This window comes from Lonchura striata, chromosome 9 (genome assembly GCF_046129695.1).
Source record: "Lonchura striata isolate bLonStr1 chromosome 9, bLonStr1.mat, whole genome shotgun sequence".
NCBI lineage: Eukaryota > Metazoa > Chordata > Aves > Passeriformes > Estrildidae > Lonchura > Lonchura striata.
In genome coordinates, this window is record NC_134611.1 from 16,022,368 (window position 1) to 16,050,207 (window position 27,840).

At 39.5% G+C, this 27,840-nt stretch overlaps 1 protein-coding gene across 3 annotated transcripts; it reads left to right on the forward strand.

Moving 5' to 3' along the window:
- Positions 1-215: 215 nt before the first annotated feature.
- Positions 216-18,951, forward strand: PTGFR (prostaglandin F receptor). Of its 3 annotated transcripts, none has more exons than XM_021527358.2 (3): positions 216-326; positions 1,375-2,222; positions 16,748-18,951. In XM_021527358.2, the coding sequence occupies exons 2-3, from the start codon at positions 1,434-1,436 to the stop codon at positions 17,051-17,053; spliced, it is 1,095 nt and encodes a 364-aa protein (XP_021383033.1). In that variant the 5' UTR covers positions 216-326; positions 1,375-1,433; the 3' UTR covers positions 17,054-18,951. The 3 variants fall into 3 exon arrangements, with proteins under 3 accessions (XP_021383033.1, XP_021383024.1, XP_021383050.1); XM_021527349.2 differs by lacking the exon at positions 216-326 and adding an exon at positions 496-781; XM_021527375.3 differs by lacking the exon at positions 216-326 and adding an exon at positions 496-781 and having other exon boundaries at positions 1,375-1,901.
- Positions 18,952-27,840: the final 8,889 nt, after the last annotated feature.

The window sequence follows — 27,840 nt, forward strand, 5'->3', positions numbered from 1 at the left end:
CGGACCGCGGGGCTGCGCCTCCCGGGGCACCGGCGGGGCCACGGGCGGGCAGCGCCGCGGGGCCGGGGCCGGGGCCGGGGCCGGGGCCGGGGCCGGGGCCGGGGCCGGGGCCGGGGCCGGGGCCGGGGCCGGGGCCGGGGCCGGGGGCGGCGGGCGGGGAGGGCGGGCGGCAGGCCGGGGGGAGGCGGAGGAGGGCGGGCGCGGGCGGCGCCGGCGGGAGCGGGGCTCGGTGGCGGCCGGCGGAGCTCCGCGCCGGCTCCTCTCCGGCCCCGCGGGGCGAAGCGAGCGTGAGCGGCGGCGGGGCCGGGACGGACACCGAGAGCGGGGTACGGAGGGAGCGGCGGGGCCGGCGGGGACCCTGGCACTTGTGCCCGGCGAGCCGGGCTCGCCCCGCCCCCGGTGGCGGCAGCGCTTAAGGGAGAGCGAGCGGGGGGCGGGAGCGCCGCTGGTCCGGCGCCGGGGCTGCCGCCGGTGCGCGCCCGCGGTGCGCCCGCGGTGCCGCTCCGCCCGAGGAGCTCGCCGGCCGCGCTCCGCTGAGCGCTCCGAGCGGCGGAGCTGCCTCGGGCCGGCGTGCCCCGTTCCCGATGCGGCTCAGTACCCGAGGGGCTTCAGCGGCAGTTTGTAACACGGGCTGTTAACGCCTGCTTTTTTTTTTTTTTTCCCCCTACCTTTTTATTTTTTTTTTTTCCCTGCCTATGAAGGTTTTGCTATTAGGAATGTCCTTGGCGTAGAGATGGGAGATAAGTGTAAAGTAACTTGCAGAATTGGTCTCTGAATTACGGTGCGTCTAAAAACCAAGTTTGTGCTTCAGCGAGGGCACTCGGAACTTGAAGGCTTCAGTGCTGGTTAGGTTAAAGCTTTGAACCATGAATTTGTGGGAGTAGAATTGTTTAGAGGTACTAGGACATTGTTTTGAAAAAAAAATGTTTAAAAATGGAGTGTGTTTTATGATCTCAAAATGCTCCAGTTTCAGTATTTCACTTTAGACTGTGTCTGGGCTGGTTAAATACTATCATTTTTGGAGTTTGTTGCAAGAATGTTTGTTTAGCATAGCTTAACCACCTGAATTGTTTGTATTGTTTATCTTACTATATGTACATAACCATGGTATATTTTATACTTTATTTTGTATATATTATGCATAAAGGAACTCTAAATTTGCTGGAGGCTATATTTGCATTGTGTAATGCATGCAGATAATTGTTTTACCCTGTGAGTGATGAGCTTAAAATGTGATGCCATATCATATCACTCAGAAAACTGGAAAATTAGATTTGTACCGCAGACTCATATTATGGAATTTCTCTTTCAAATGCCATTTGAACAATGGTATGCCTTTTACAGCATTGTGTATATTTGTTTTTAATATTGCAGATGCCTTTTGATTGCAAGACTGCTGAAATGCTTTGAGGGCTGCATCTCCTTTCCTAACCATGAACAGTTCAAAATCACCAGGACTGGCTGGATTTGGAATCTTGAAAAACACAACGTGCCACACGGAGAAAAAGATTTCAGTTTTCTTTTCAATAATCTTCATGACGGTGGGAATTTTGTCCAACAGTCTTGCAATAGTAATTCTCATGAAGGCATACCAGAGATTCAGACAGAAATCAAAAGCCTCCTTTTTGCTTCTTGCCAGTGGTTTGGTTGTCACAGATCTCTTCGGTCACCTCATCAACGGAGCCATTGCAGTGTTTGTGTATGCATCAGATAAAGACTGGATTCGATTTAACCAGTCCAACATTCTGTGCAGTGTTTTTGGCATCTGCATGGTTTTCTTTGGTTTGTGCCCACTCTTCCTGGGCAGTGTGATGGCTGTTGAACGGTGCATTGGAGTCACTAAGCCAATATTTCACTCTACAAAAATGACTTCTAGGCATGTGAAAATGATGTTGACTATGGTATGTCTGTTTGCTGTTCTTATAGCTTTGCTGCCTATTCTTAGGTTTAGAGCCTACCAAATTCAAGCATCGAGGACCTGGTGCTTCTATAAAACAGAACATGTTGAGGACTGGGAAGACAGATTTTATCTCTTACTTTTTTCTTGCCTTGGGTTCCTGGCCCTTGCTATTTCATTCCTGTGCAATGCTGTCACAGGAATTACCCTCTTAAGAGTCAAATTTAAAAGTCAACAAAGACAAGGCAGATCTCATCATTTTGAAATGATCATTCAGCTCTTGGCTATAATGTGTGTTTCTTGCATTTGCTGGAGCCCATTCCTGGTAAGAGCATAATGTATTTGCCAATGTTTAATGCACATCACTGTATAAAAGTTATACTTTTTTGTCTCTGGGTTTTAAAGCACTTAAGTTGTGATAACAGCTCCACCCACTCAGTGATACTAATTTTATAGCATATTGCCCATAAGCTATGCACCTATGCATCTATATAAAACTGTTATTCTCCACTTCTGATGAATAATACACTAAGCTAAATACATAGTGATTGTGAAGACTGCATTTCCAGTGCTGTGGAACAGACAGTGGTAAAAGAATCATGGCTAGAATAATTCAGAAGAAATATTGAGCTCTTCCAAAAATTCAGTGAAATCTAGAATTGGGAAGTCTTTTTACTCTGTACAGTGTAAGTAATTTTTTTATTTATGGTAATTTGCTTGCTGTTATTTCAACAGTTTAGTGCTACTTGTGAGCTTTGTTAGGGCAGATAACAGTTAAGAACCTGAAAAGTCTCCCTTCCATTATCAGGGTGTTAGGCCTTTGCTTTAGGGTCGTATTGAAAAACAGTGGTTGGCAGTGGGTTGAAATCAACATTTGGCTTAGACCTAAGCAAGCTGGGTTTGTAATGTGGACAGGAGAGCAGCAGAGCTGCTGTGGGACTGTCCCTGCTGTGACCCCCATAGGGTCAGTGCTGGCAGTGCCTGCTCTGTCAGTGAGCAGGGTCAAAGGAGGTGGGGTTGTGATATGGGAAAGAATCTGACAGCTCCAGTTGTATCGTGGCATTAGAAAGCTGGTGTTAGCTTTGTCTCCTTTTAGTGTACCAAACTTGTCTGAAGAAATTCAGTTTTTCTGCTAGGGTCAGAGGGTTTAAATCACAAGTAACAGGGAATCTTAATTTCTTCCCTAGAAACAGGGTCCTGTAGTTTTCCAGTGATATAAATGAGCAATTTTGGATTGAGCTAACAAATACTGACATTTAAGTCTGGGATCTGTATCAGATCCAGCTATGTTTCATCTGCTCACTGCCTATGGTAGAGTCTGAAGTTACCTGAGTTAGTTAAAAATTAGATACTGACACTAGCCTAGCTGCAGCAGTTTGGTATATCTGGCAGGTTGCATTTAATTAATCCAGAATCGCTGCCTTCAAGGTGAAGTCTAGGTACGAATGTCTGCGATCACTGAAATGCACAAAAAGTCTTTCAATTTTGTTCAAATCACAGAGAATATTTCTAGTCTTGCTCTGCAGAATAGTTTAAATTCATGTTGGCTTCTGTCAGTGTTGTGGCTGTAGTGTATGGAGCATAAAGAAAGTTGTCAGAGCAGCAGAGCAAGTTTTGTAGGGAACTTCTTTACAGTTATTTCAGACACCACCTGAAGTTTTGGTCAAGCCACAGAATGGTTTTCAAAAAAAGGATTTCATATGATGACTTTACTTTCCACAAAAAAGCAGCATTATTATCATTATTGTTCTTAAAAGCAGGAATTAATTTGGTGTCAGAAGAGCTATAAACTTTTTTAGTTCAAAAGAGATACTTCATTTATTCAACACATCAAGTAACACTAAATTGCAACTACTGTGGTTGATTTTGTTATGCCATTCAGTTTTAATTATGATACATATTAAATGTATATAAAATTATAGTTTTAGAAATTGTGGCAATCTAATGAAATCACAGCACTACTTTTGTTAAAATATTTAACTTCAGCTAAGTGGTTGTTGAAGATGAATTTTTTTTCCAACCCTTTTTGGAGTTGGTGTTTGCATCAGCTTATGATGAGGGCCAGTGAATGACTTCTTGCTTAATTTTGGGCTTGGTATTTTTCAGGACTGTGTTGCAGAGGAGAGTTGGTTCACAAGGAATTCTGATTCATTGGGTGGCAAATCTGCTGGTGCTTTCTGTGCCTGCTGGGCTTGTGGTGCTTTGCCTCTGGATCTCTTTTGAAATGAGATGAGTCAAACTTACGTCAAAATCAGCCTGGCATTATGGAAAATAGTTCTGCAATGTGGACAATTTAAGTTAGAAAGGAAGAGTTTAAAAACCAAAAAAATGTAGGTGTAGTGTGGGATTAGATTCTAGGAACAAAGTTTCAAGGAAATGAACAGTCATTGTTTTAGTCAGACAGTGTCAGTGGGAAATGCAATGGGACGGGGTCCTATTTCCTTTCTTAGCTGTTAGGATCATAGAGTTTATACCAGTTAATTTGCTGATTTATTTACCCATTCCTTGTTTTGATAGCAACAGGACACAAACAGAATTACAAGCATGGTGTTAATTTAGCAAGATTTTTTGGCCTGCAGTAGAATACAATTTTGTCAGGAACGTACTGCTCAAGTGCTACATTGAAGTGATTCAGGGTTTACCAAGTTATATGCTTTATGATTAATGGCTGATTCAAATCTGCTTGTCAGATACATCTGAAAGGTCTCAGGGCTTTTAATTTGTGAAAAGAGTGGTTTGTATTCTATAATATAATCAACATACACCAAAATAAGTATCTATTAACATGCATATGAGCAGGTGTTCATAGGTGAAATTATCTGGAAAAGGGTGTAAATACATTCTTGTTCTGTGATCATTTGGTGCTTTAATTTTTTTTCTCCAAGCTAAATCTAAAAGTCAGAATTTGAAAACTCTAGTCTTTGAATTGTGAATTCTACTTATGTTCTCTCTCTCAAAGAGAATACAGAACAAAATGTTACATGAGAGTAAATTGCCTCAAAGTAAACCAAAGTTACTAGAAACCAAATAAACTTCTGCAAGAGAAAGTGGAGGAAGGCAATGTGTTTCATACCACATGTGGTTTGCAGATACAAGAGTTTGGATTAATTTGGTGTTGGGGGGGTTTAATTTATTTATTTCCCTTCTGTTTTCAATCTAGTCTGGTATGTCCATTGACATATGTGTAGGGTTACCTTAATCGAGTCTGACCACTATTGTAATCCAACTGCAGATTTACTTCACTATTAGATTTTAAATTAATTTTATTTTTTTTCCAAGTGGAGTTAATATTGAGACATTGTTACTGTCCTGTGATAAAATAATTTTCAGATGTCATTAGAGTCACAAGACCCTGGATTCTTCTTTATGGTGTCTGGTGTGGAACTGAACTTGGCTTCTGCATCTGCTCAGTGATAGTGAAGTTGTTTCAATGTCTTTTTATATGGGTGTAAATGTAAAAATAGCTAATACTTAATATTATAAATAATAATATATAGTATTGTAATCAGCCACCACCTCTGTTTTAAGATTCCTGAAGATACAGATGGAGCATTTTTCAAAAGCAGAGCCCATATGGAGCTCTCCCTGTGGATCTTGGACAGGGACCTCCTTCTGATATATTTTTTTTTCCTTTGGATTTCTTTCCCAAGCTCTATCTCATCTGTTTTTCAAAAATAAGCAGCTTTTTCAAGTTTTCTGCCACTGTGAGAAAATCTTCCCTTAATGAAGTATGATAATGAGAGGTGCTCCCTGCTTCTTCCCTTACAGGGAAACACTGATGCCTTTTGAGGAGTTGAGAGCAGGAGAAAATTCACAAAAAAAAAAAAAAAAAAAACCAAACCCAAAAAAGTGAAATTAATGAGTTTTATAATAATATATGTTTGCAGAGGCACAGTTGTTCTGACAATCCAAATAATTTTGCTTTGTGGTGGGTAATTCCAGGTAAATACGTTCTGACGATGTAATTTCAACTTCTCTGTATAATGTCAGCTTTCTTCATCCTTCTGAGAGCCTTATCCCTTTGCTAAGGGTATGCCAATTTTGCTGGATGAATTTGGTCCCTAGGGGTTGAATGCCCAAAGCAAATAGCTGAGCAGGAGCATTTTGTGACAAGCACCTCTGATGAAATACATTGTTATATAAAGCTGTTTTTTGGCTGTCACTTGACATCTGGCGTGTCATGAAAGAGCTTGGTTTGGAACTGTGCTTGTATGAGCAAATTCTGACATTGCTATGTCGTATTCTGTAGGGCTCAAGGGATAAGATATTATAAAATTTGGTTTTTTGGAGTAGCAAAGAGAACTGCCTAACTATGGACAGGAGAGATTTGTTTCAGAGTGTATTTATTTACAGGAACAAATTATGACACAGAGAAATTTCTAATCCTTTTCATGTGTGAAACACAGCCTGAGAAAAATACTTTTACATTCAAATTATTCTTGCTAAGATCTTTTTCTGTGCAGTTAACTGATTAATTTCATTCCAGTTTTACCTCCCCTCTACTGCAGAAAGTAGCCATTCCTGTTTTTTATTGAAAGAGCTCTGTTTATTTCATATGAATAAATCAACTGTTTGGTTGTTTTTTTTTTAAATGCTTAGATTAATTTTTATCAGCCCCTTCTCATGTAGCTCTTCTCTTTCCAATTTGTTATGCTAATTGTGTCTCCCTGAACTCGCTCTGACTTTTTTTTATCCTCAGACCATCTCATGCAGTGAGGCTTGATGAATGCTTTTTGTGCACTTAGGGCTGTGTTCAGCTTGTGATTTACTGAATCACTTCAACTCAGAAGCTGCAGGTGCTGGTCTGAGTGGTCCTTTCAGAGAATGTGCTCTGGAGCTGGGGAGAAGCTGATGTATTAACAGGGAGGCTTTCACTGGAGTGCATCCCACCCTGGCTGCTCCACCAGCTGCTCTGGTGCAGAGCCAGGCTCGGGGTGGTGTGTGCTGAAGGAGGTCAGTTTGCTGCAGGTTTTACCCTAAGTAACTTCTGGGCCACGTCCTTGTGTCCAGTATAAGGTAGTTGGATGTACAAGGCAATCCTCTACATTTCTTTTGAGTGTTTTGGCATATGTAGCCTTGTATACACTTTGTCAGGTGTTCATACCTGTGTTACTCTTGATTGCTCATGTTCCTCTCCCTCCAGTCTTGTTTTCTGTCTACTTTATTAAGGTGGTAGTTTAATTTCTGTTGCACTGCCTTGTATGTGCAATGGGCATCATATATATGAGCTTGTTCCTTTATTAATGCTGTGTGTGTGCCTTTGCTGGTTGTATTGTCCCTACAGCTTAAGAGTTACTAAAAAATTTATCCCTTGTGCTCTTGCGAGTGGTGATTTCTCAGAATCAGAAAGTGCAGCTGAGGAGGAGCAGGGAGATGTCCCAGGATGCAGGTCCATGCTCTGCCAGTGAGGACTCAGATCTTGTGTGGGGCTGCTCTGCAGAAGTGTGTTATTATTACCTTACTGCATATTAGTCAAAGCTGCAGCCACTGCGAGCTTGTTGTGCCTGCACTGACAGCAGGGAGAGTGATGTTTTCTTTGGAAAAAGAATAAATTAGGCTTTCAATTTCCACAGGTGTATTTCTGAAGAGTGACGAAAGAGATACACTTAAATATGTTCAGCTAACCTTGCAGCTTTCAGTGCTGTTCCAAGATTTTCAGAGGGAAAAACACCACTTACCTGTCCTTTTCAGGGCTCAGATTTTAAAGAAGATAATCAGCGATAGTTACTATGCTTGTGCTGGCTTTTGCCATTGAGTTCTGGCTGGAAGTTTGGCTGCTGACACGGCGCAGAGACAGGGTCCTTGTCAGCAGAAAAGGTTTGTGAGGGCTGTGGGAACACCTGACACTGCGGGTGCCAGGGCAGCTCTCCCATGGCACCGAGAGCTCCTTGGGCACCGTCAGTGCCTCTCTGAGGCCGGGTGCAGGCCCATGACAGGAGCCCACTGCTGTCACCATGGCTTTAATAAATGAACCAGGGTCCTGGGGAAAGGAAGAAAAAGCTTTCTGCCGGCAGCAGGCCTGCTGGATATGCCTCTTTACCTCCAGTCTGCAGCACCACTACAGCGATAGCTACTGTTGACTGTAGGTAGTGATTTCTCTTCCAGACCTCGCTCTGGAGATCAGGAGTGTCAGTTTGAGTAAAATGTTCCTTTGAAAAAGAATTCCTGAGTTCGATTGTGTTTTTGAGCTGCATTAGAGAAAGGGCTCTCACTCCTATCATGGTCCTTTCATTGCTCACTGAGTTTCTCAGTAGATCCATTAACTGTGCAAATTCAATTACTGTTCTTGCTTGAGTTTCTTCTAGCATCTGATAACTCAAGGTTACATTGCTGAAAGGTTACGGTCTTTGCTAATATTGTGGCCCAAAAGGTATTTTGAAATACATAACTCATTTTACAGGCTAAGAGGAAAGAGAACACCTATTTTGATTGAAGTTTTTGTGAGTCTCAGGACAGAAGTTTATTTCCAGCTTGGTTGCCCGTGGAATAAGGTTTATGCAGCAGCTCAGACAATTTGAGTGTGCTTTTGTTTGTCCCCATGAAAATACTCCTAGAAAGAATTTGCATGTGTTGGCAGAGAGAGCAACAAAGTTGAATACTTTGTTTAAAAGTAATGTGTTTAAAAGTTGAATCCACCTGTTCAGATGTATTTCTATGAAACCTTTGGATAAGATGTTCATATCTTTCTTAGTATTGGCTGCAGAGAACTGTCTTTAATTTTGTATTCCTAAGTGGCACAGCTGCCCAATTCCACCAGGTTACATGAGAACTGGAATGACATTAATTTTAGACTATACCTAGCTAAAATGATGCTGAATTTTAAAAGTACTATTTTGATTCTCAGAATTGGTCTCTTCCTATTGTCATCTTTTTACAGTACATAGAGATCTTACAGGCCTTATCCTTTCTGAGAAACATGAATCATTTTAACAAAAATGTTTATAAATATGAGCCAGGGTGTAGTTCATCATAGAGTGCTTAGAAAGTCTATAGTAATTGTGGCTATATTTGTAATTCAAGTGTTTACCTCCCCCTCACAGAAGTCAGGGAGCTGAGATACTTCCACAGGAAAGTGCTGGAGAAGGAACGGGCAGTGGTAATGATAGGAACCAGGGAAGGAAAGAGGGCTGAGAGTGACTTATTGCCCTTTACCAGAGGCTTCTGGGGAAGCATAAATAGATGTTTTGTTATCTATGTTTACTTGTGCTGTTTGGAAAAATTTGCGTAAAGCCTTTTCTATTAAAGCAGTGCCATCAGAATACAATAAGATTGTTTTGGAGAGAAAAAGTAGGGAAGGCAGGTTTCCAGTCACATGAGAACATGGCATTTTCAGAATATCGTGCTTCTGGTTTTCTTTCATCATTGTTTGCTTCTTGATTTTTAAATTTAGATGTTATATACAGAATTAAACGATGAAGCACAATGTTTCAAATGGATGTCCGTGACTTTCACAGAAAATGTGGGTTTTTTGTTTTTTCAATTTTGAAATTGCCATCTCAAGAAATCAAAATCTGAAAATTTCACCACATTTGCCATTCAAAACTTTTCCTTGTTTATTTTGCTTGGTTAAGTTTTTGGATTCTGTGTTTGATGTTAAAAGTCAGTTTGACATTCATTCCATTGTTTGAGATAAGAGAATTCTTTCTGTTTCCTAGATATTACACTTATTCAGGCATTTCTTACTTGAAAATGTTATACTCTGTATAACCATCTTTGGAAAATGTCATACATGGCATAACCATTTTTGGATGGTTATTTTAGGAAAGCTGTCTTTCCTGACTATCTAAACACTTTAAATGGTAAAGTTGTTACTGAAAAATCTCAGGGAGTAATACACTCACATGGAAAAACTCCAGAAGATCCTTCATCCTCACCAGTTTTAATGACAGACGTCAGGGTGTAATATACATTCATATATTCTGTGAGAGAATATTTTTATAATTATTATGGTGTTAATTCACAATCTGAAGTGTGGCATGGTGCTTTCTGGCACGAGTTCCTCGTGTCTCCAGTGCTGTAGAATTGGTTGATGTCTGAGAGGGATTGCTGAGCTGCAGTTTGGGTGGAGGTTCCCCTGCCCAGTGCCCAGCAGTGCAGAGCACAGCCCGGCCTCTGTGCCTGTGCTTGGCCAAAGCAGTGCCCAGGGAGCAGAGCCCTGCAGGGAGGGTGACACCAGGGGTGACACCAGGGTGACAGTGAATTTTTAGCAGGCGTGACTCATTCTTTGGGATTCATTTTCCTTTTGGGTGAGGTGCAACAGACAGTGGGATGAGCAGGAGCTGCTTGGGAGATGCTGTGCCATCTCCTGCTGTCCTGGACCTGTGTGCTGCTCCTCGGAGCTCTGGGCTCCTGAAGTTACAGGAGAGGGGTAGGATGGAAAGGATGTAGTGGGTCTGCTCAAGAGTAACCTCGTGATGACTGACTTCAGGACATGAGTACATGGGCAGGAAGACTCTTGTGCTGGGAGGGATGTGACCAGCTATATTCCCATCTACTTCACTGCATGGAGAGAAGGAGAAGCACGAAGCAGAGATAGCACTTTGTTTTAGGATTTACAGTTCATTAGTGAATTTGAAATAAAGTTGAATTCACCTTTTACCAGAGGTGTGCATTTGTAGCAGTAATGTGAAATAAATCACCTTTAAGTGGAGATGATTTTTCTCTTCCATCCTCCTCCTGAAAGATGGTTGAGCTGTACAACAGGCCCTTGCAATTTATTTGTCAACATAAAAGAAAAAGGTAATTGCGAATTATATATTTCAGCTTGGTACTTATATTGCTAATTCATTAGTCATGGTATTTCTGATCATAGCTGCTTCCTCATGCTGTGGAAACAGGCTTTCTTGTAGCTTTAAAACATGTAGCTCAGGAAACAGGTTGTTTATTTGACTTTGGTATGGACGCTATGTCTTTTCATTTTGAAGTGAGTCATCTACTGTTTCCAATGCTAGAATCTTTTCTATTCATACCCACAATGCTTTCCTTTCAAATAAATTATCAAATAAGCTGTAAGGGTAATTACATTGCTAGGTAGTTGAACTGAAGTATTTCTTACTTTTATGGCAAGGAAAGGAAATAAAGATAGAGGATTGTCAATCCAGGATAGAAACATTTGGATTATTTAGGAGAAACAAAGAGGTGACCTTCAATCCTTTATTCAAGCCCAACATGAATTTATCCTCCTGCAAAACTGATGCTAAATAGGTAGTGTCTAAGGAAAAAGTGGACAGAAAATAAAAACTTCACTTTCACTTAATGTTTCTAAGTTCATGCACACAGACCTGCCCCTGCCCTCTGGTTATGAGGCTTACTTCATAATTCCTTTCCTGTCAGCTTCAGTGAGAAATTGCTTGGTCACAGACTAAGCTCTGAGAAAGGAATATGAGAAAATGGTTTTATTTGCTTGTGAAAAATTTTGTGATTTCCTGTTTTTTCTATACTTTTTGGACTTTTCGCACCTCTTTCACCTCTGTAGCTCTACCATACCTTCAAAATGCTTATGCAATTCGTTTTTAAGGGGAGCAAATAGTGAGCCAGTGGTTCTACTCTTAATTTTTAGTAGCATTATTATTTTATCACAGAAATACACATGAGAGAAAAGGAGACTCCTTTATTTTGCTACCACTTCTTAAGAGCTGATCCTGCCAAATTGTACATAAGGAATTACTACGTATGTCCTTAAAAGTACCCTCTGGGCTCTTGTGATGGAAAGCTGCCTCATATATTTTGTTGCTGACAATTCATTTTTAAATTGGCATTTTTTAAATGAAATCACTATGCTCAGTTAAAATTTAATTCCTAAGCTAAGTGATCATCTGGTATATAAAAGTTGAAGATAGAGTTAATGTTTTTCTTTTAGAAAGGGAAAGGAAAGCAAGCACTAGGGGAAAAACATGTTGCAGATCTAGAGCATAATAAGCATTACATGGCATAAGTAGAACAGTGTGTGTACTAATATTTTGATGGCAGAAGTGGTGCACTGCATATTGTTCTTGGAAGCTCTTGTTTTCAAACTGACTTGCAGAATCACATAAAAAATAAAACCAAGCGTACTCAGTTTTGTTGCAACAAATGCTGGGCTTCTTTACTGCAAGATCAATATAGCAGTGGTACAGGCAATTTGCTGTCAGTGTTTCTTTTTTAACAGCTCTACTTGGGAGATATAAAATGGTACATAAAATGTGAAGATATATGCATTTTTATTTCTTTCTTACACTATTTTGCAAATTTATTTTCTTAAGGTCTCTCTTTATAGAGTACTACAAAATGTCATCCTGTAAGATCCCTTGCCTGTTAGACTGAAGCTGCTTTTATAAAATGAAAAGTTCCAAAAACTCTAGAAATCCAAAATAAGTGTATATTTTTTGTTTCAGTGGATTGGGACATAATCAGTAAAGTTCTGCCTTGAAACCTCTGTGGTTTAGAAGAAGGAGATTTGCATCTCAGGGTTCAACATAGGCAATAGTGACAAAATATAAGTGTTCTGCAAATATGACAAATCCATGGACTTCCTTCCATTAATGGAAATCCTCAGAATGGCTTGTAAGGAAATCCAAAGGAAGAGGCTTGGGAGGGTCTGCAAGGTTCCCACAGGGAAGTGGAGTCTGAGGGCTGAGCTGCAGAAGACAAGAATTTCCGATAGTTGTCTATTCTGCTTTCCATGTCGATCTCTTGGTGACTGGGTTTTATCCAGTTTCCTGAAGTCAAGGATAGAACCTTGACTAGAAGGTTTAGAGCCTGTGAGGTGACATGCATCAAAGTCTCATTTTTGTCTTATTTCTCAACTAGCTCTAAAGTCAGTTGCTTGTTTTGACTGGCTGTCCTTGGGTACTAACAGGAATGTGACTAAGCAGCCCAGCCTTTGAGCCTATTGGTTGTTCTCGTGTAGATCCAATTGGAAGGAAAATTAAATTAGTGCTGTTTACATTTGGAGGGTGGTGTGAAGCCTTGGAGCAATTTTTGTGTTTATTGCCATGAACTTTGTCCCTAAGGGAAATGGCAATTCTCTGATGATGTCTACTAGGTGCAGAATTGAAGAAGTCAACAATTTAAAAATATTTTAAAAAAAATTTCCATCAGACTTTCTGGATCTTACAAAGAGAGCTTTGGTTTTAATGAAGCTTAAGATTGGACAAAAAGTATGTAGAAGTTTAATGTATTGTCTCAAGTTCTTCCTTGACAGAAATCTGATCTATCTGTCTATATTTTTAGGGACACTGAATTCTCAGGTCCTTTCTTAAACCAGCAAGGACTACTATGAGTCAAAGTAACTTTATATCTTTCAAGCAGATACCCTTGCTTTTAAAAACTGCTTTTACAGTTATGCTTTTATAGTACCTTTTATAAAGAAAGTTTGAATTGTCATAGTTACATCAAGTGTTTTTTTGGGGTTTTTTTTTTGCAAACTCGGGAGACATACTACAGCTGTCTTCATATAAACAGTGTATAAATCAGCAGAGTGCTACTTGGATTCTTACATTTCTAAATATGTTAGAAAATACCATGAGTTACGTGTATTATTTACCAGCTGGGGATTATTTTTTTTGAGTCATGCTGCTGAATCTGCATGAATATTAACTTCAGTTGTGGAGATCAAAGGTGATTAAATATGATGCAATAGTGTTGCCTCTTCCCCACTTGGGTACTGTCGCCTACAGAGAACAGAATTCCTTTGTCATACCAACCTGGTGGACCTGCAGGGAAAGGAAAAAAGGGTTTCAACTGGTTCCCTGACTTTGAACCAATTATTGACCTCTGATAGTCAAATAAGAATAATTGAAGTGTTCTTTTTGTGCCCATGGAGGTGGTTCCACTTTCAAAAGTCCACTTGGCACTGCACCACGTTCTGGTGGCAATTTCTGAGCTGATGACTTCAACCATTTCAGTGACATGAATTTCTCACACCCACAGAGAAAATCCAGACTGTCTGCATGTTTTGCTTCAATGAAATCCTTTATTAAACAGCTGGTAGTGTATTATCCTTTTAATAACTTATGGTTTCAAACTGACTTTGGAAGAGTATTTTAAGAATTTAAATTTAAATAAATAGACTATGAACATGTGAGAGAACTAATAATTTATATTAACTTCATTCCATTCCACCCCTCTTCTGCTGAAGTTTAAGTCTTGCTCTAGAAAACAGCAGATCATTTCAGAAAGGCTCCAGAATGCTTGCAGTTTTCTTACATTATTTTTCAGATGTGATGAACCCCCAGAACAGGGCAGTCTCTTTGGAGGAATGAGAAGCTCTCTCACTTTATACTCAAGGTGATGGCAACATGTCTTGCTGCTCTGCCACAAGTGTTTAAGCATAAAAATGCTCATGCTCAGGGCTGCAATGAGATTCTCTGTGTTATTCCATTTCTATATAGAAATCTTGGCCTTTCAGAACTCCAAAAAGCTTTTATATTAGTTTTAGAGATGTAAGAAAGAAAATATTTTTTAATTTCTGCATAATACTTCCAAATAATGTTAGTAATATGGTTAGGAAAATCTTATAAAACAAAATTTGTAGAGAATTAGATTTTATCTTATTTCTAATCCAGGGACCTACATCTGAGTTGTTTAAATGTGTGTCTGCGTACATAAGCTCTACTTGCTCTGTGTGAATTTAGATGTATTATCTTTTGTATGTCTGATGTTCAGAAGAGGCAACTGAAATATTCTGGATGAAATGTCTCCAAATCAGAATCCATAGATACTGTATTAGTTTTCCTTGGTGTCCTGATTTACTTCATGCAAATCCATAATCAAAGCAGAAGTTGTTTATGTTGAACAGCAAATTAATAGATTAACTTAGATGTGATTACTTCTAAATGCAAATTGCTTCTAAATGCAAAAACTTCTCACAAGTGTTCAGATAATATGAGAAAATAAGTTTTACAAAGTCTAGATGTATATTCTTTTCCTTATTACAACATCTACTGCATTTTTTTTTTTTTTCCAGACATGAAATTGCATTGGATTTGGCATTTATTAACTCCAGAGAATGTGAGAGAGGAACAATTAATGAATTTTTAAGTACATCAAGAGGCAGATTAGTAACTTGTATATCTGTATGAAGTCAGACGTGATGTATGGGATAAAGACATTGGTCTGTGAGCTCTATTGAGCTGTCATTTCTGGAGTATTCTGTCTGAGTTTGCCTTGCGGTATTGGACTTCTAATAAATAAAATGTAAACTGTCCTGAAAAAGCATCTCATGTGAAGCCAAAGGAGCTGTTCAAATTTGGGTGGGCTGCTGATGTCAGAGAGGAATGTGCCCAGTGGTTGTGGGTGAAAAGCAGATTCAGGGAACTGGCCTGTGTTTGTGTTGGCTTGGTGCTCAGACATTCCTCTCCTCCCCTCACCAGTTCCCAGCTGTGTTCCTGCCAGTCCTACCAGCTTCCTTAGCAATGTTCCTGGGAGCTTCCTTTGCTGCTCCCATAGAAGCCATACAGAAACACTCCATCAAAGGCTTCATCAAACAAATTCAGTATCCTTTTTTACGTCTTCACTTTGTGCCTCAAGATGTGGTGACCTGCAAGCTATAGGTAGGGTTTGGAAAAACAGAGAAGCATTTTAAAAGAAGTAACATAGGTTTCCTGGCATATTGAGCTTTAGGTTTCTCTGTTCATTCATTATTATTTTTTAGTTTTGCTGTTGAGTTACTTTTCAGTGCATCTTTTTGAAACTACAACCCTGCACTTGGACAGCCTGACCCTATTCTCACTGCCCAATAAATCAGTGTACTCACAGCATCAGTTGTAAAATATCCTGTTTCTTAGTTAAATAACTGCAGTGCTTTAAAGGCTTTGGAACAAAAAGCCTTACAGTGTTTCATCGTTCTACCAAAAAAGTCTTCATGTGGTTTTAACGTTAATAACAGGGAGAAATAATTTACCATCTTCTGGCAGATTCCTGGCCTGGAAGATCAGGCTTTCCTCACACAGGGACTCAGGTTACAAATGCCCAGTGGCAGGCAGCCTGTAAAGGAGGTATCTGCAGGGCAGGAGTCCCAGTGGCCTGAGTTTCCCTGGGGCTGTGTCCCTGCAGAGCAGGGGGCCAGGGCCACACCTTGCTGGGCTGCTGTGGCCCTTGGGCATCCTCTGCCAGATGCTGCCTGCTGAGCTGGTCTGGAATTCCACCATATGGAATTATTGGCTCTGGTACTGTTATTGCTGGAGGTCTGTCCATGTGTAGCATTTCCAGATGTGACTGAAACCTTCCGTGTCTCCACTGACAAGTGGCTTTTGTCACCATGGCTTAATTTTTCCTATAGAACTCTAAATCCTCTGGTGTCAATAAATTGTGTTCTGCTGCAGTGTAAAAAATGTGAATCTTCTTGTTGAAGTCAAGGTACTGTGTTCTTTATGCAGCCTTTGATTAGGAAAATGTGAAAAAATAAATAGCTGTTACAAAAACGTGCTGACCTACAAGTGGATTCTCTCCTTGAGAAAATCCATTTTTGGAACAGTCTTGGCACGCTTTATTAGATCAAATTCTGGATTAAGTTTTTACTTGTTGCTCAGATCAATCTCTCATTTTGGAGGGTGTTCCCTGGCTGGTTGCCATCCTCTGCTTAAAGTTCAGCAGAAGTAATTCAGGAGAGGCACACGTATGTCCTTTGTAAAACATTAGAGGATTTCTAGGAGATAAATTGTGTATGCCTGAAAGTATTTACATTGCACTTTGGGATGCACTGATGCTGTGAATGTGTGAAGTTTAGAGACAGTGTTGAAACGATTTTACTTATTTGCATGCTTTGTATGTTTTTTAATGTACAATTCTAAAATACTCGATTTTCAGGTAATTTAAATGTTCTCTTTGTGTATTTTTTGATGCATAATTCTAAAATATTCCCCTTTTCAGGTGACCATGGCCAGAATTGGGATTAACGAAGGTCGCTCAAAGGACACCTGTGAAACGATACTTTTCGCTCTCCGAATGGCCACATGGAATCAGATTTTGGATCCCTGGGTGTACATTCTTCTCAGGAAGGCTGTTCTTAGAAACCTGTACAAGATCACAAGTGGATGTTGTGGCGTGCATGTCATCAACTTACACATGTGGGAGCTCAGCTCCATCAAGAATTCTCTGAAGGTTGCAGCAATATCAGAGTCACCAGGAAGTTCCAAGCAGATAAACCTCCAGCCTCTCAGCTCTTTGGGACAATAAAGTGTAGCTCAGTCTATGAAGAGATGATGAAGGCAACTCCTACATGGGCAGTACCTTAAAATGAATTTCAGGGCTCAGTGGTTTGGCATTTGTTTTAAATTGTGAGTGGTCTGCTATTGTTGCTTACCAGTTTGATATTGCTACTCCAAAAGATGCCCTTGAATGTTTTAATTCACTTTATTACATGGAAGGGAAAAATATAGATGTCTTAGCATTCCACTACCAGTTTTGGAAGGGATGTATTCTAAAGTGAAGAGGGCTTCTTATAACACTCCCCACCAAACCTTTCACCTTAACAGGTGCATTAGAAGTGCAGAAGTGATCTCCAGGGTGATTTTTAAAAGGGGCAGATGTTTTCTACCAGAGAATCCCTCAAATTCTTTGTAGAGTCATTGTTTTCTAGAATAAAGTCAAGCAACCTTTCTATAAGGGTATTCTGTTCTTCTAGGCATTGAATTTACCAACTGTATATAAAAAAGACATGTTGCTTGTGTCCAGTTTATTGAATGATCCACTGTGCTTGGTTCATTGACTTGATCTCTTAATTATTTACTGTTCCATGAATTTTTGGAAGAGCTGCAAACTCTTCATAAGTGTTAGTGTTCCTTTCAAATCACTGACAAAACCTGAGGTTCCCTTTGGGAACAGAGAAGCAAATGAGCTCAGCTTCCTTATAGTTATGTTTTCAGGTGTATTGGTGAGCTTTTAGTCCTTTCAGTAAATTCTGTTGAAACTAACAGGCATAAAGCAGTGGTTAGTCTGTGAAAACAGTGGTTTCCCCCTCCATCCCAAAGTGAAGGATGATTCTGGAAGTGTTCCCCTAGTATATGTACTGAAATACTCATGTGGTACAGTGGCTTCATTTGTAAAAGGTCACGTGTGTTGTGAAAATGTGTGTGACCAAAGGAGCACCTCTGCAGGAACTGCTTAGGGACAGGATTTAGTTTGTGAAAGAAAACTGAATGCTCAGTTTCACAGGGTCTGTGTCTGAAGAGCTGAGAGCATTCAATAGTTTGAAGGTACCAGAAAATTTTCAGGACAGCTTCACATGGAAGGCCCTTCACCTTTAATGCTGCTAAAAGAAGCTTTGGGTTTTGTGACTGTATGCTGTTCAGAAGCCAAAAATGAGAGATATTGTTTTAAGATAGGTCTATGTCATTTTTACCTACTTAACTTCAAATAACTATATTAGTGAAGTGTTGGTATAGTTGAACAAAGTAATTAAAAATAGATTCACTTAGAAGACAGTCTGAGGGACCAAAACTATTCGCAAAGCACAAAATCATGTTGTATGTGAGAGTAGTTTGTAAGTCAGAAAATAAAAACCCTCAAGGTTTAAATATTTTTTCTTTTTTTTTTTTTTTTAATTTTTAAAACTATTTCCTTTTTGTTTTAAAAAGGTTGAAAAATAAGTGGGTTAAATAACCCTGTACTGAAATGGCTTTATTTACCCTAAAGAATTTCTGTATGTGATTTTTTTTCTCAGTCATAGGGCTGATAAATGGTGGACAGATTTGATGCTGGTATAAGTTCTGCACTTCGTGTGAGTTCTGCTGAAATCTGGAAGCATTCAGTCAGTGCTCAACGTGGCTTTTTTGTTTCGTAGAATGTGATGTCAGTGTATCTGTTGACATAAATTATTTGTTCCCTATGGAAGATTGTTGTTTTAGCAGCTGCAAAATAATGTTGGTGCGTAAATTGTTGAGATATTTGATTGGTGAATGAAGTTTGAAAATGCTCCATTTTGTTGTGTGAATAAATGTAGCTTGTGTTGTTCACTCTGTTGGTTTGTAAAACAACAAAGCAAAGTTTATATGTATATGTGATTTCTTAATATTTTGTGTACTGATACACACTGAATGTAAATTGCAAAGCCTCATTAAAGTTACCAAACTATATCCTGAAAGTTAAGGTGGTTTTGTGTAACCAAAAGTTCCTAAGTTATTAAAAATAATCCTTATGACAAAAAACATCACACTGGATTCAAGCCAACCACTACCATTCCCCTGTGTGTGAAGGCAGAGAGGAGGCCAGTGAGAATTCAGGCAAGAGGTACCAGTGTTTGTACATGGCCAGAGCACCTGGTGGTCTGAGGCAGACAAGGTCATGTTCTGATGACCCATGCTTAGAAAATGCAAATAAAAGTGGAACTGAGGCAGTTTGGTGCAAGTATCTTACCCATCTTTCACATACACTATAAATCCTGGGTTTTGTTGTTGCTATTTTGCCTTGCTCAGTGATGTGATAGCCTGCAGAGGCAGCTCAGGATACAGTCACCCAAGGACCTGTTACCACTGAAAGTGATGGGATTATCATTTCATTTCATCTCACAGAAGAGCCAGCAACGTGCTGTGTTGTATGATTAGCAAGTTATATGTTTTATGGAATATGAGATTATTAAAAAAACAGTGGGATGGCTTCACATTAGGATCTGAGTATTGCCCAGGCAGGGAGCAAAGGACAGTCTGCTTAGGGATGTGCTGATGTCTCTTTAGAAGCTGGCTAACAATGCGGGCAGTCATGAGCTGCCTGTTTATTGCTGGCAGCAATTAGTGCCTCCAGAGCAGGCAGGGGCAATAAGTGCTCTGGTGGGAAGAAAGTGAATCTCATTTCTGACTAATGACTGAGGAAATCCTTAGGGTGGGAGAATATTTTAATCTAATTGGGATTTTAAGCAACAGCAGGCTATATAAGGAAGCACATTATCTTGAAATGAAGTCAGCCTGGGCTGAACCAACATGCGGAAGAAAGAAACCATCAGTAACCAGTTGCTCATCATGGGAATTATGCGAATACCTGTTGTTTGTTACCTGGATACAAAGATGGAGAGCAAAGTTCGAGGTCTTTTAGATGTGATTCTTGAGACAAAGGGTCCACCTTGTGTGTTCATTATCAGATTTCTGCTTATTAAGTGTTTCCATTAGTTTAGTCTGATGTTAGCTACAATTTCAGGAATAGTAATATGTACCAGTTCTGTAGCCATGGTGATCCTTTAGGACAAGGTGCTGGGACCTTCCAGATGGGCCTTACCTGCCAATGCACTGCTCCAGGATGTTACAGGTAACTCAGCACTTCACTGAATAACAGCATAGATTGGAATGAGATTTAATTTTCTTGGGAAAATGCTCAAATGCCAAGGGAATTTATTATGTCTGTGGTGACTTTTATTGCTTCCTTAAAAGAAATTAGATGCTTTTCAGTTTTAACTTCTGCAATCTGCCACCATTAAAAATGGCAAAACTGGTCTTTCATTTCAGCAAACTACTTTCTATTAAGGGTTGCTGCATTATGTTAAGGAAAGTATTTACTCTTTGAATAGACAATGTTTGCCTGCTGAATGTCAGTTAATTTTGATACTTACTAGGAATACTTAATAGTGTAACACTGTTTCAAAAGTGAGATAAAAGAGGGGCTGTTTAAAATGCATGTGTTCTTGAGATACCACCAATTTTAATACTATGTTGAGGAATAGCTACAAAGAAAAAAACCAATCATGAGTTCCAATACCCCTTGGCCATCAGCTTGTAGCGAGTGTGTATCTCAGGTGGAAAATACTGCCCATTAAAGCTGTGCTGATTAGTTCAGTAACAACATGCTTTGTATTCTCATAAAAATGACTGTTTATAGGTGTGTTGCTCCTTACCAGTGGCTGGAGCAATGTGGTGAGTAGTGGTGACAGGTATTGTGTGTCTCACAGGTTGTTGTCTTGGACACTGGAGCTGGGCAAGCAGTGGTTAAAATATTATATTTGCTTCTCTGCATGGAACAGCCACTATCACAACTTGCTTTCTGGTGACCATTAATACATCCAGTTGGATAATTTGGAGGGATACCTTCTTATGTTCTAAACAGAACAGTTCAGATTATCAGGTAAACTGCTCTCTCTACACCAGAATGTTTGCTGTTGATTTTACTCAGTTGTTTTGGGAACTCACGCCCTTGGTGGGAGGAGGTCAGGCTAGTGAGCAGGACCTACACTTGATTATCATTAGAGATCCTTGAATGTAACTCACAGATTCTTTAACTCATACTTTCTTCAGGCTTTCCCAAGCTTTCCTGGTTATTTCATTAGATCTCATTTTTTTCAGTGAAGGCTGAAAAGCAATGACAGTTGCAGATCTTTGTCATCTGTTATTGGTTTGTCCTTGGTAAGTAGTAAACCATACTTTTTCTGTTTTTCAGTTCACTTTAACACTGTCTGGTAAATCAAAGCATATTTGCAGTCTGACCCTTTTGTAGCTGATGATCTCCTTTTGTGCAGATAGATGCAATACACATATGTGGTCCACAATTTCTGGCTCAGGTATCTTGAATGCTATCTCTGAGTACAATGTTTGTTGGTTTGGGATTTTTTTGTTCCTTTAAGGGTTGCCATAGGAGGAAGTTCCATCTGGCTCTGGAGAAACAGAAGTGATTTATGTTTAGAAGAGGTAGGCAGTGCAATCGAGGAACAGATCTGCTGGTGGAAACAGGGATTTGAGCAGAGCCTGAAAATTGTGCAAGCCCTAAACCATTAGGTCTTACTCAGTACAATTTATTCATAAGAAACAGAAAACAAACAAACATAATATTTGGAGCAAGTTACAGGAAGAATTAATGACACAAAAATGCCAAAGGTTGAGTCAATCACAATTGCTTGCTGTAAAAGATCTGACCCTCCTCGTGTGGGGAAAAGCTTCCTGTAAACACTGCAGGAACTCCAAGTGATGATGCTTTAAGAACAAACCCACTTGTTCCTTTCTGCTGCCTCCTGTAAACAAACTGAAGTGATTGGACAATGGTTAAATATTAAAAATATTATTTCAAATGCAATTTAAAAATTGTTTATAATTAGGAGAAGTTAAAGAGTGACATAGATGAAAGCAACACGTTCATGGAGTCTTTAAAAAAAAGTTCTGTGGCTGCAGGAATATAAATATGTATCTATCTAGCTGTTTAATTTCAGCACCATGGTTGCAAAATAAATACTTTCTACAGAAGTTTACAAAAATGAATCTATTTCAGTTTCTTTTTTTAAAAAACAACTTTATTTTCAGTAGGAGGTTGACAAGTTAAAATACTTCAGGCAAAAAATTGTTACAGTAAAACATCCATACGAAGCACCTACCCTTTCCAGCAAAATTTATGTGTGTGTATCTAATTTCTTCTGAAGGCAGAAGCATAAAAATACTTTGAATTCTGTCGTAATTGTAATTCTGTAAAAAAATTCTTAAAAAAAAATTGTAATCTGAAACAATTTCTTTGTTGGACTGCATCTTTCAGTCCTATTTTCACTTCAGATATGCTGAAGGCAGAGCTGTGGGAAGTGAGGGCTCCAGCAGGGGAATGTAGATCAGTCCATGCCAAAGCAACCTGGTAGCCTAGAGTGGAACTTTTACAATGACCCCTGGACAAGTAAGTAAGTCTAATTTTAATTTCAGGATTAAAATTTATTTATATAATTCCTGACAAGCAGAGACTTCCAATAATTTCTATAATACCTTAAATTTTTATGCATGAAGTTCCCCAGATGCCTGAAACACCACGTGCTATCTGCTGCTCCTGGTCTGTGTGACACAGGCTCAAGAGGATGATGAAGAGAGAACTTTAATCCATTATTGCTCAGAACAATTCAACCCCTGCTTTCTAAAATGGTAATCTGACATTTTTCATCTCTGTTGAGGATATTCTGTTTTGTCTTTAAACTGAAAGAGGGTAGATTTAGATTAGATATTGGGAATAAATTCTTTCCTATGAGGGTGTTGAAGCACTGGCATGGGTTGCCAGTGAAAATGTGGATACCCCATCCCTGGAATTGTTCAAGATCAGATTGGGTAGGGCTCTGAGCAACCTGGTGTTGTGGAAGGTTTTTTCCTGTTTCTTGCATGAATTCTCAGCCATGTGTCCCAAAGCAGACTTGTCATCAGTGCAGCTAATTCTAATCTGTGTTTGTGGTTGATATAACAGGATTTATTGTTGCTGTGCTTACTTTTCTTACTTGTGTCTTCTGATAAAATCTTTGGTGCACTCTGTATTTCTGGTAAGTTTTTTGTGGTTACTCTTCTTGCAGCTGTGTTGCCTGCAACTGTGGGACTTCAGCAGCAATCCCCTTTAGTTTTAACTTTGAGCAGTCCAAACCAAATAACCTCTTTGTCTGCACATCGTGAAACATTTAACAGAGCACATTAGTGTTGCTCCTTTATTGTTTTACGTCATCTCCTAGAAGGGAATGGTCACTTTTATGAGGATGTGAGGGCACTATCAACTTTTACACAATGTAAAATAAAATGTCTCCTTCAGATTTATCTCCTTCAAATGCACCAATGTGTTACATGATTCTTAGTGAATATTTTTAACCTGGAGACACGTTTTATGACTGTACTGCAGTCCATAGAATCAAAAACTTGCAGACTAATAGCATATAGAAGAAAAATGGTAAAAGTTTTCTTGGGAAAAGCTGAAATGAAAAACCCCACATTTTCTTTCTGAGTAATTTTGAAAATAGTCTAAGGTGTTCTGAATTGTACATATAGCACCTTGCTGGTCCTATGCTTCCCTCATTTACAGCTATCATGCAAGGACTTGTGTTGTGCTAATAGTGACGATTCATGAGATATGTAGCAAAATCTCCTAGAAAGAAATGCTCTCACTTTTAAAGTAAAATTACTTTGTTAAAAAGTAATTACAAACTGCATAAGGTGACCACAGCTCATTGTTGTCTACTGCTGTCTGTTTGAGGAGCCCAGTCAAAGCAGCTCCAGGGTGTGCTCGGTGTGGCAGCCACAGGTCCCTGGCTCCTCTTGGGGAGCCCATCCAGTGGGCGTGGGAGCAACTAATGGCTGGAAGGAAGGAGAGTGGTCTGGATGACCTAGCATGCAAAGCTGGACAGAAATATCAGTCTTTGTACATCAATCTTCTCTTCCAAGGAATCATTAATCCCCTTGAGGGAGAGACTAATGCTTGCTGTGCTGTTTTGCTGGTTCTCTTCCTTGGAAGCAATAAAACAATTTTAAAGTATTTGCATTGTTTAGTATTACATTTTATGTGGTTTGCCTACTGCAAGCTTATTCCTCTTGTAACCACTGTCAGAGTTCACATTTCCTTTGATGGTATGCTTTCTAGAAGATTTGACAGAGCTGTGGCAAAACATTCACTGCTTGAAGAAATACTGATACGTCTTGAAATTACTTCCTTCTACCAGATAATTTACACCTTGACACAAGATAATTCTACAAAATATCACTCACTGCTTCATTTCACTCCCAAATATATGTTCACATTTCACCATATTTGGTTGGTGGGTTTCTGTTTCCATAAGTGTCATATTGTAAAATAGCTTATTTCCCAAGAAATAGTTTACATGCTTTCAGTGATCTGAAGGGAATGAAGTATGATTTGCAAATACACGGAGAAAAAACAGCTTTCTCCCCAGAGCCTCTGCAAGCTATTTCAAAAAGTTCTGATTTCAAATAAAGTTAAAAAAACTGCCGTGAAAGTTTGCATCATTCATACTTAAAAAGTTACTTTTGTTCTTAAAACACTTCAGGTCATCAAGCATGAACTCTGCTTTTTGCTATAATTGAGCAGGGGTGGTTCTTTCACTTGTGCACCTCTCCTTTATTAAGTTATCCAACTCACTGTAACTAATTTTAGAAGATGATATTTTTATTGAGGGAAAATGCATTATTGTTGCAGGGGTATCCCAATAATGAACTTTCATCTACTGTGTCAAAAAGCTGTACTCATTTTTGGTCAGCAGTTTGTGCTGTGTATTGTTGTGGTAGTGCTGAAATGTCAGCGGTTCATGATAAATGGTCTGAGTTTAGGGTGGTAATCTACAGAAAAATAACATCCTGAGTCAAAGCCTTGGTAAGGTCGTATGTGAGTGCTGGTGGCTCCTGCCAATGAATAATTAGCGTTGTAAGGTCATGCATACCATGTTTTACTTAGTTCATTTTTCTTTCTCAGATATAAAAATTAGAAATGCCATTTTAATTTTAGAGCTGTGAATAACAGGAGACTCAACCCAGGATGGATGTGTCTGTGCACCACGTGTTTTCCAAAGAAATACAGAATTACAATGAATTTGTAGCGTAAAGGTTTAGCAATGAAATAGATTAGGAGTTGCCAGTGATATTCAAAGTTATTATTTGCATGAATTTTTTATTTTTGTACATAGGAAAGGCTTAGGAAATGTAAATCAAATGAAGAATCGTCATACTATTGAAAATACATGTCTAAGTCAGACTGCAGTACTAGTGTGAGTCTTAGATCCTAGATATGTTAATTGTGAGATCACAGAACATCTGGAAAAATCCTGGATGACAAAACCAAGCCTCTAAGACTTTATAGATTTTTTAAAAAATAGTAAAACATTTCATTGGAAATACAGTTCTGTAAGAACCTGCTGCCCAGAGGGCAGCATTAGTAATGTACTCATTCCTCAGGGAGACTGAAGCCACTTGAGAGCAATAACTAATTAGAAATGTTCCTGCTTACATCAAGTCTTACTGAATATGTGCAGTCAGAACAAGGAAATTTCTCAAACAAGCCTGTGTGGAAGGTAGGGACAACTCTTGGGAGCAGGTCAAGAATTCATTATTTACTTGAGGCATTTGGTTTTCCTGCCCCAGATGACTTAGTAAAAACAACCTGCAATGTAGTCAGTAATTTCTTGTCAAGGAGTTCACCTAGAGTGTAACAATATCAGAGAGAGGTGAGTACACACGAGTAAAACATCTACAAAAATTCAAGGGACATTAACATTGTCTGTGGAAAGTACTACTGCTACTTTTGTGAATTTGAAAGGAGATTAAAGAAGGTCTGAGTGATTTTGTGATGGTATTTCTTCTGTTATGTTCTACCTCATAGAGGAGAAATATTATTTTTCATTTCATTTGTTATGAAAGTGGGACTTTCTAAAGCATTGACTTGGACTTTACCTGCCTTGGAATAATTTGTTGAAGGTAAGAAATTACTTATTTGAGCTGGTACAATAAAGATAGGTATGTAAATATGCATTAATATGCTTTTAAAACTAGGGAGGCATGATTAAATCTGCAGAAAGATTCAGTCTTGAATTTGATTCTGTTCTCCCAGTGATGGAAATAAAAAGCATTTAATGGAAAAAGAGAATCACACCACACAATTTAAGGCTATGCCAACACTTCAAGCTCCAGTATGCAGTGGAGTGATAGCTTATCTAAATTCAAATAATCTAGCAGGAATATCAGGAACACCGCTCCTGCAGTTTGAAGCCTTGCAAGGCAGGCGGGCATTTTGTAGTGGAATCCAAGAGATGGCCTTGGATTCATTCAGGAATTGACTCAATAAATGTACATGGTTCAAATGCACATGAAAGAAATCAGTATGCTGTAAAATTGACTAATTTAGTCCTATGTTCTAGCTGAATTAAAATGATAGAGGTAATCAAAGTTGTATCTTATAAATAGTACACAATTATATTGCTTAGTAGTGGATTTAGTAATTACAAGAGAGATAAGATTTTCTTGCAAGTCCTTTTCATGTAATTTAATACAGACCTCTTGTTAGGTTGGGTTATATGTGCAGGAATTCTGACCCTGTTTCTAGCTCCAATGGCAGAAGAAACCCTCCTGTCTCTGATTATTTCTTTGCTACAAGTATGAAATGGCAGTATAATGTTGACTTGAAGAGAAAGAGCAGAAATATGCTTTATAAACAGTGGCAGCCAGGCTTGCTGAGCTGATACACATCTCCTGACTGGAGAACAAGCAGGAAAAGGCACTGGGACAGCTCAGCTCAGCTGAGTGAGGGTTCACAGCGGGCAGAGCGCAAAGTGGGCAGGCGGCTCCCAGTCACTCAGGGCTGCCATCAGCAGTGCATGGATCAGGCTGAGGCAATGGGATCTCTGTCCTGAGGAAACTCAGTGCCCAGTGCAATGTCCCTAATCACCACCCCAGCCCTTTGCTGCTCAGGTATGGCAGGGGAGGGTGGCCGAGCTGATGAATTCCCTGGATCCTCTCTAGGGATGCTCAGTGTCTGCAGTGTGCAAGGAGGTGGCAATGAGCCCATCTGTGATACTCCCTGGGGACTGCAGAACAACCAGTTGCACTTGCTGAAGTTGGAAACGTTAACCTTTTGCTTGAAATAGTCCTGTTGGATGGCTTCCTGAAGGAAGTCTTTTTGGGAAAAAAATCAACTAAAATGGTTCAGCTGTCTGTGAAGACAGGACTAGGGAATGATGTTATTTGGCTCATGGCCGGTGGGAAAAAAAGCTAGGGATTGTTTTGTGGTGCATATGTACATGAACCATAACATTTGACTGCAAAGGCTGTCTAAATAATTAGGAATTTTCTAATTTCACAGTGCTTAATTTAAAAGCCTTCATGTCTTTAACAGAGTTCTCTATTAGTTGTAAATGTAATAAAAAAGCTTGCATTCATAAAATAACCAAACTAACTTGATTAATATAAAACTCTATCAGAAATGATCTGAGTTGTTCATTAGGCAGAAAATAGATAGTAATTTTTTGGGCTGTATTCTTTCTGTATTTCTCTGGAATTGCCACATTTGTGTCTTTCATGAAGGGAGCCATATATGAATGTTGTAAGAGAAAACACAAAGTGTTGGGTGGGAAATGAGGAGGTTTGGAGCACAGTTCAGAGAGCAGCACATGGCTCCTGCTCCTTGGAGTGCTGCTTGCTGGAAGCCTGAGCTTCAGGAGTGCTGTGAAAATGGAGGCTGTGGTGTAAAAACACCTTTTCTTTCAACACTGAAAAATTTTAAGAGATTTAACAGGAGAACCTGCATCACTGAGTTATTCCACT

Excerpts from the sequence above, each read along its gene's own strand:
- PTGFR (XM_021527358.2), top strand. The coding sequence starts at position 1,434 with ATGAACAGTTCAAAATCACCAGGACTGGCTGGATTTGGAATCTTGAAA. Across the intron at positions 2,223-16,747 it reads TTTGCTGGAGCCCATTCCTG|GTGACCATGGCCAGAATTGG; the intron begins GTAAGAGCATAA and ends TCCCCTTTTCAG.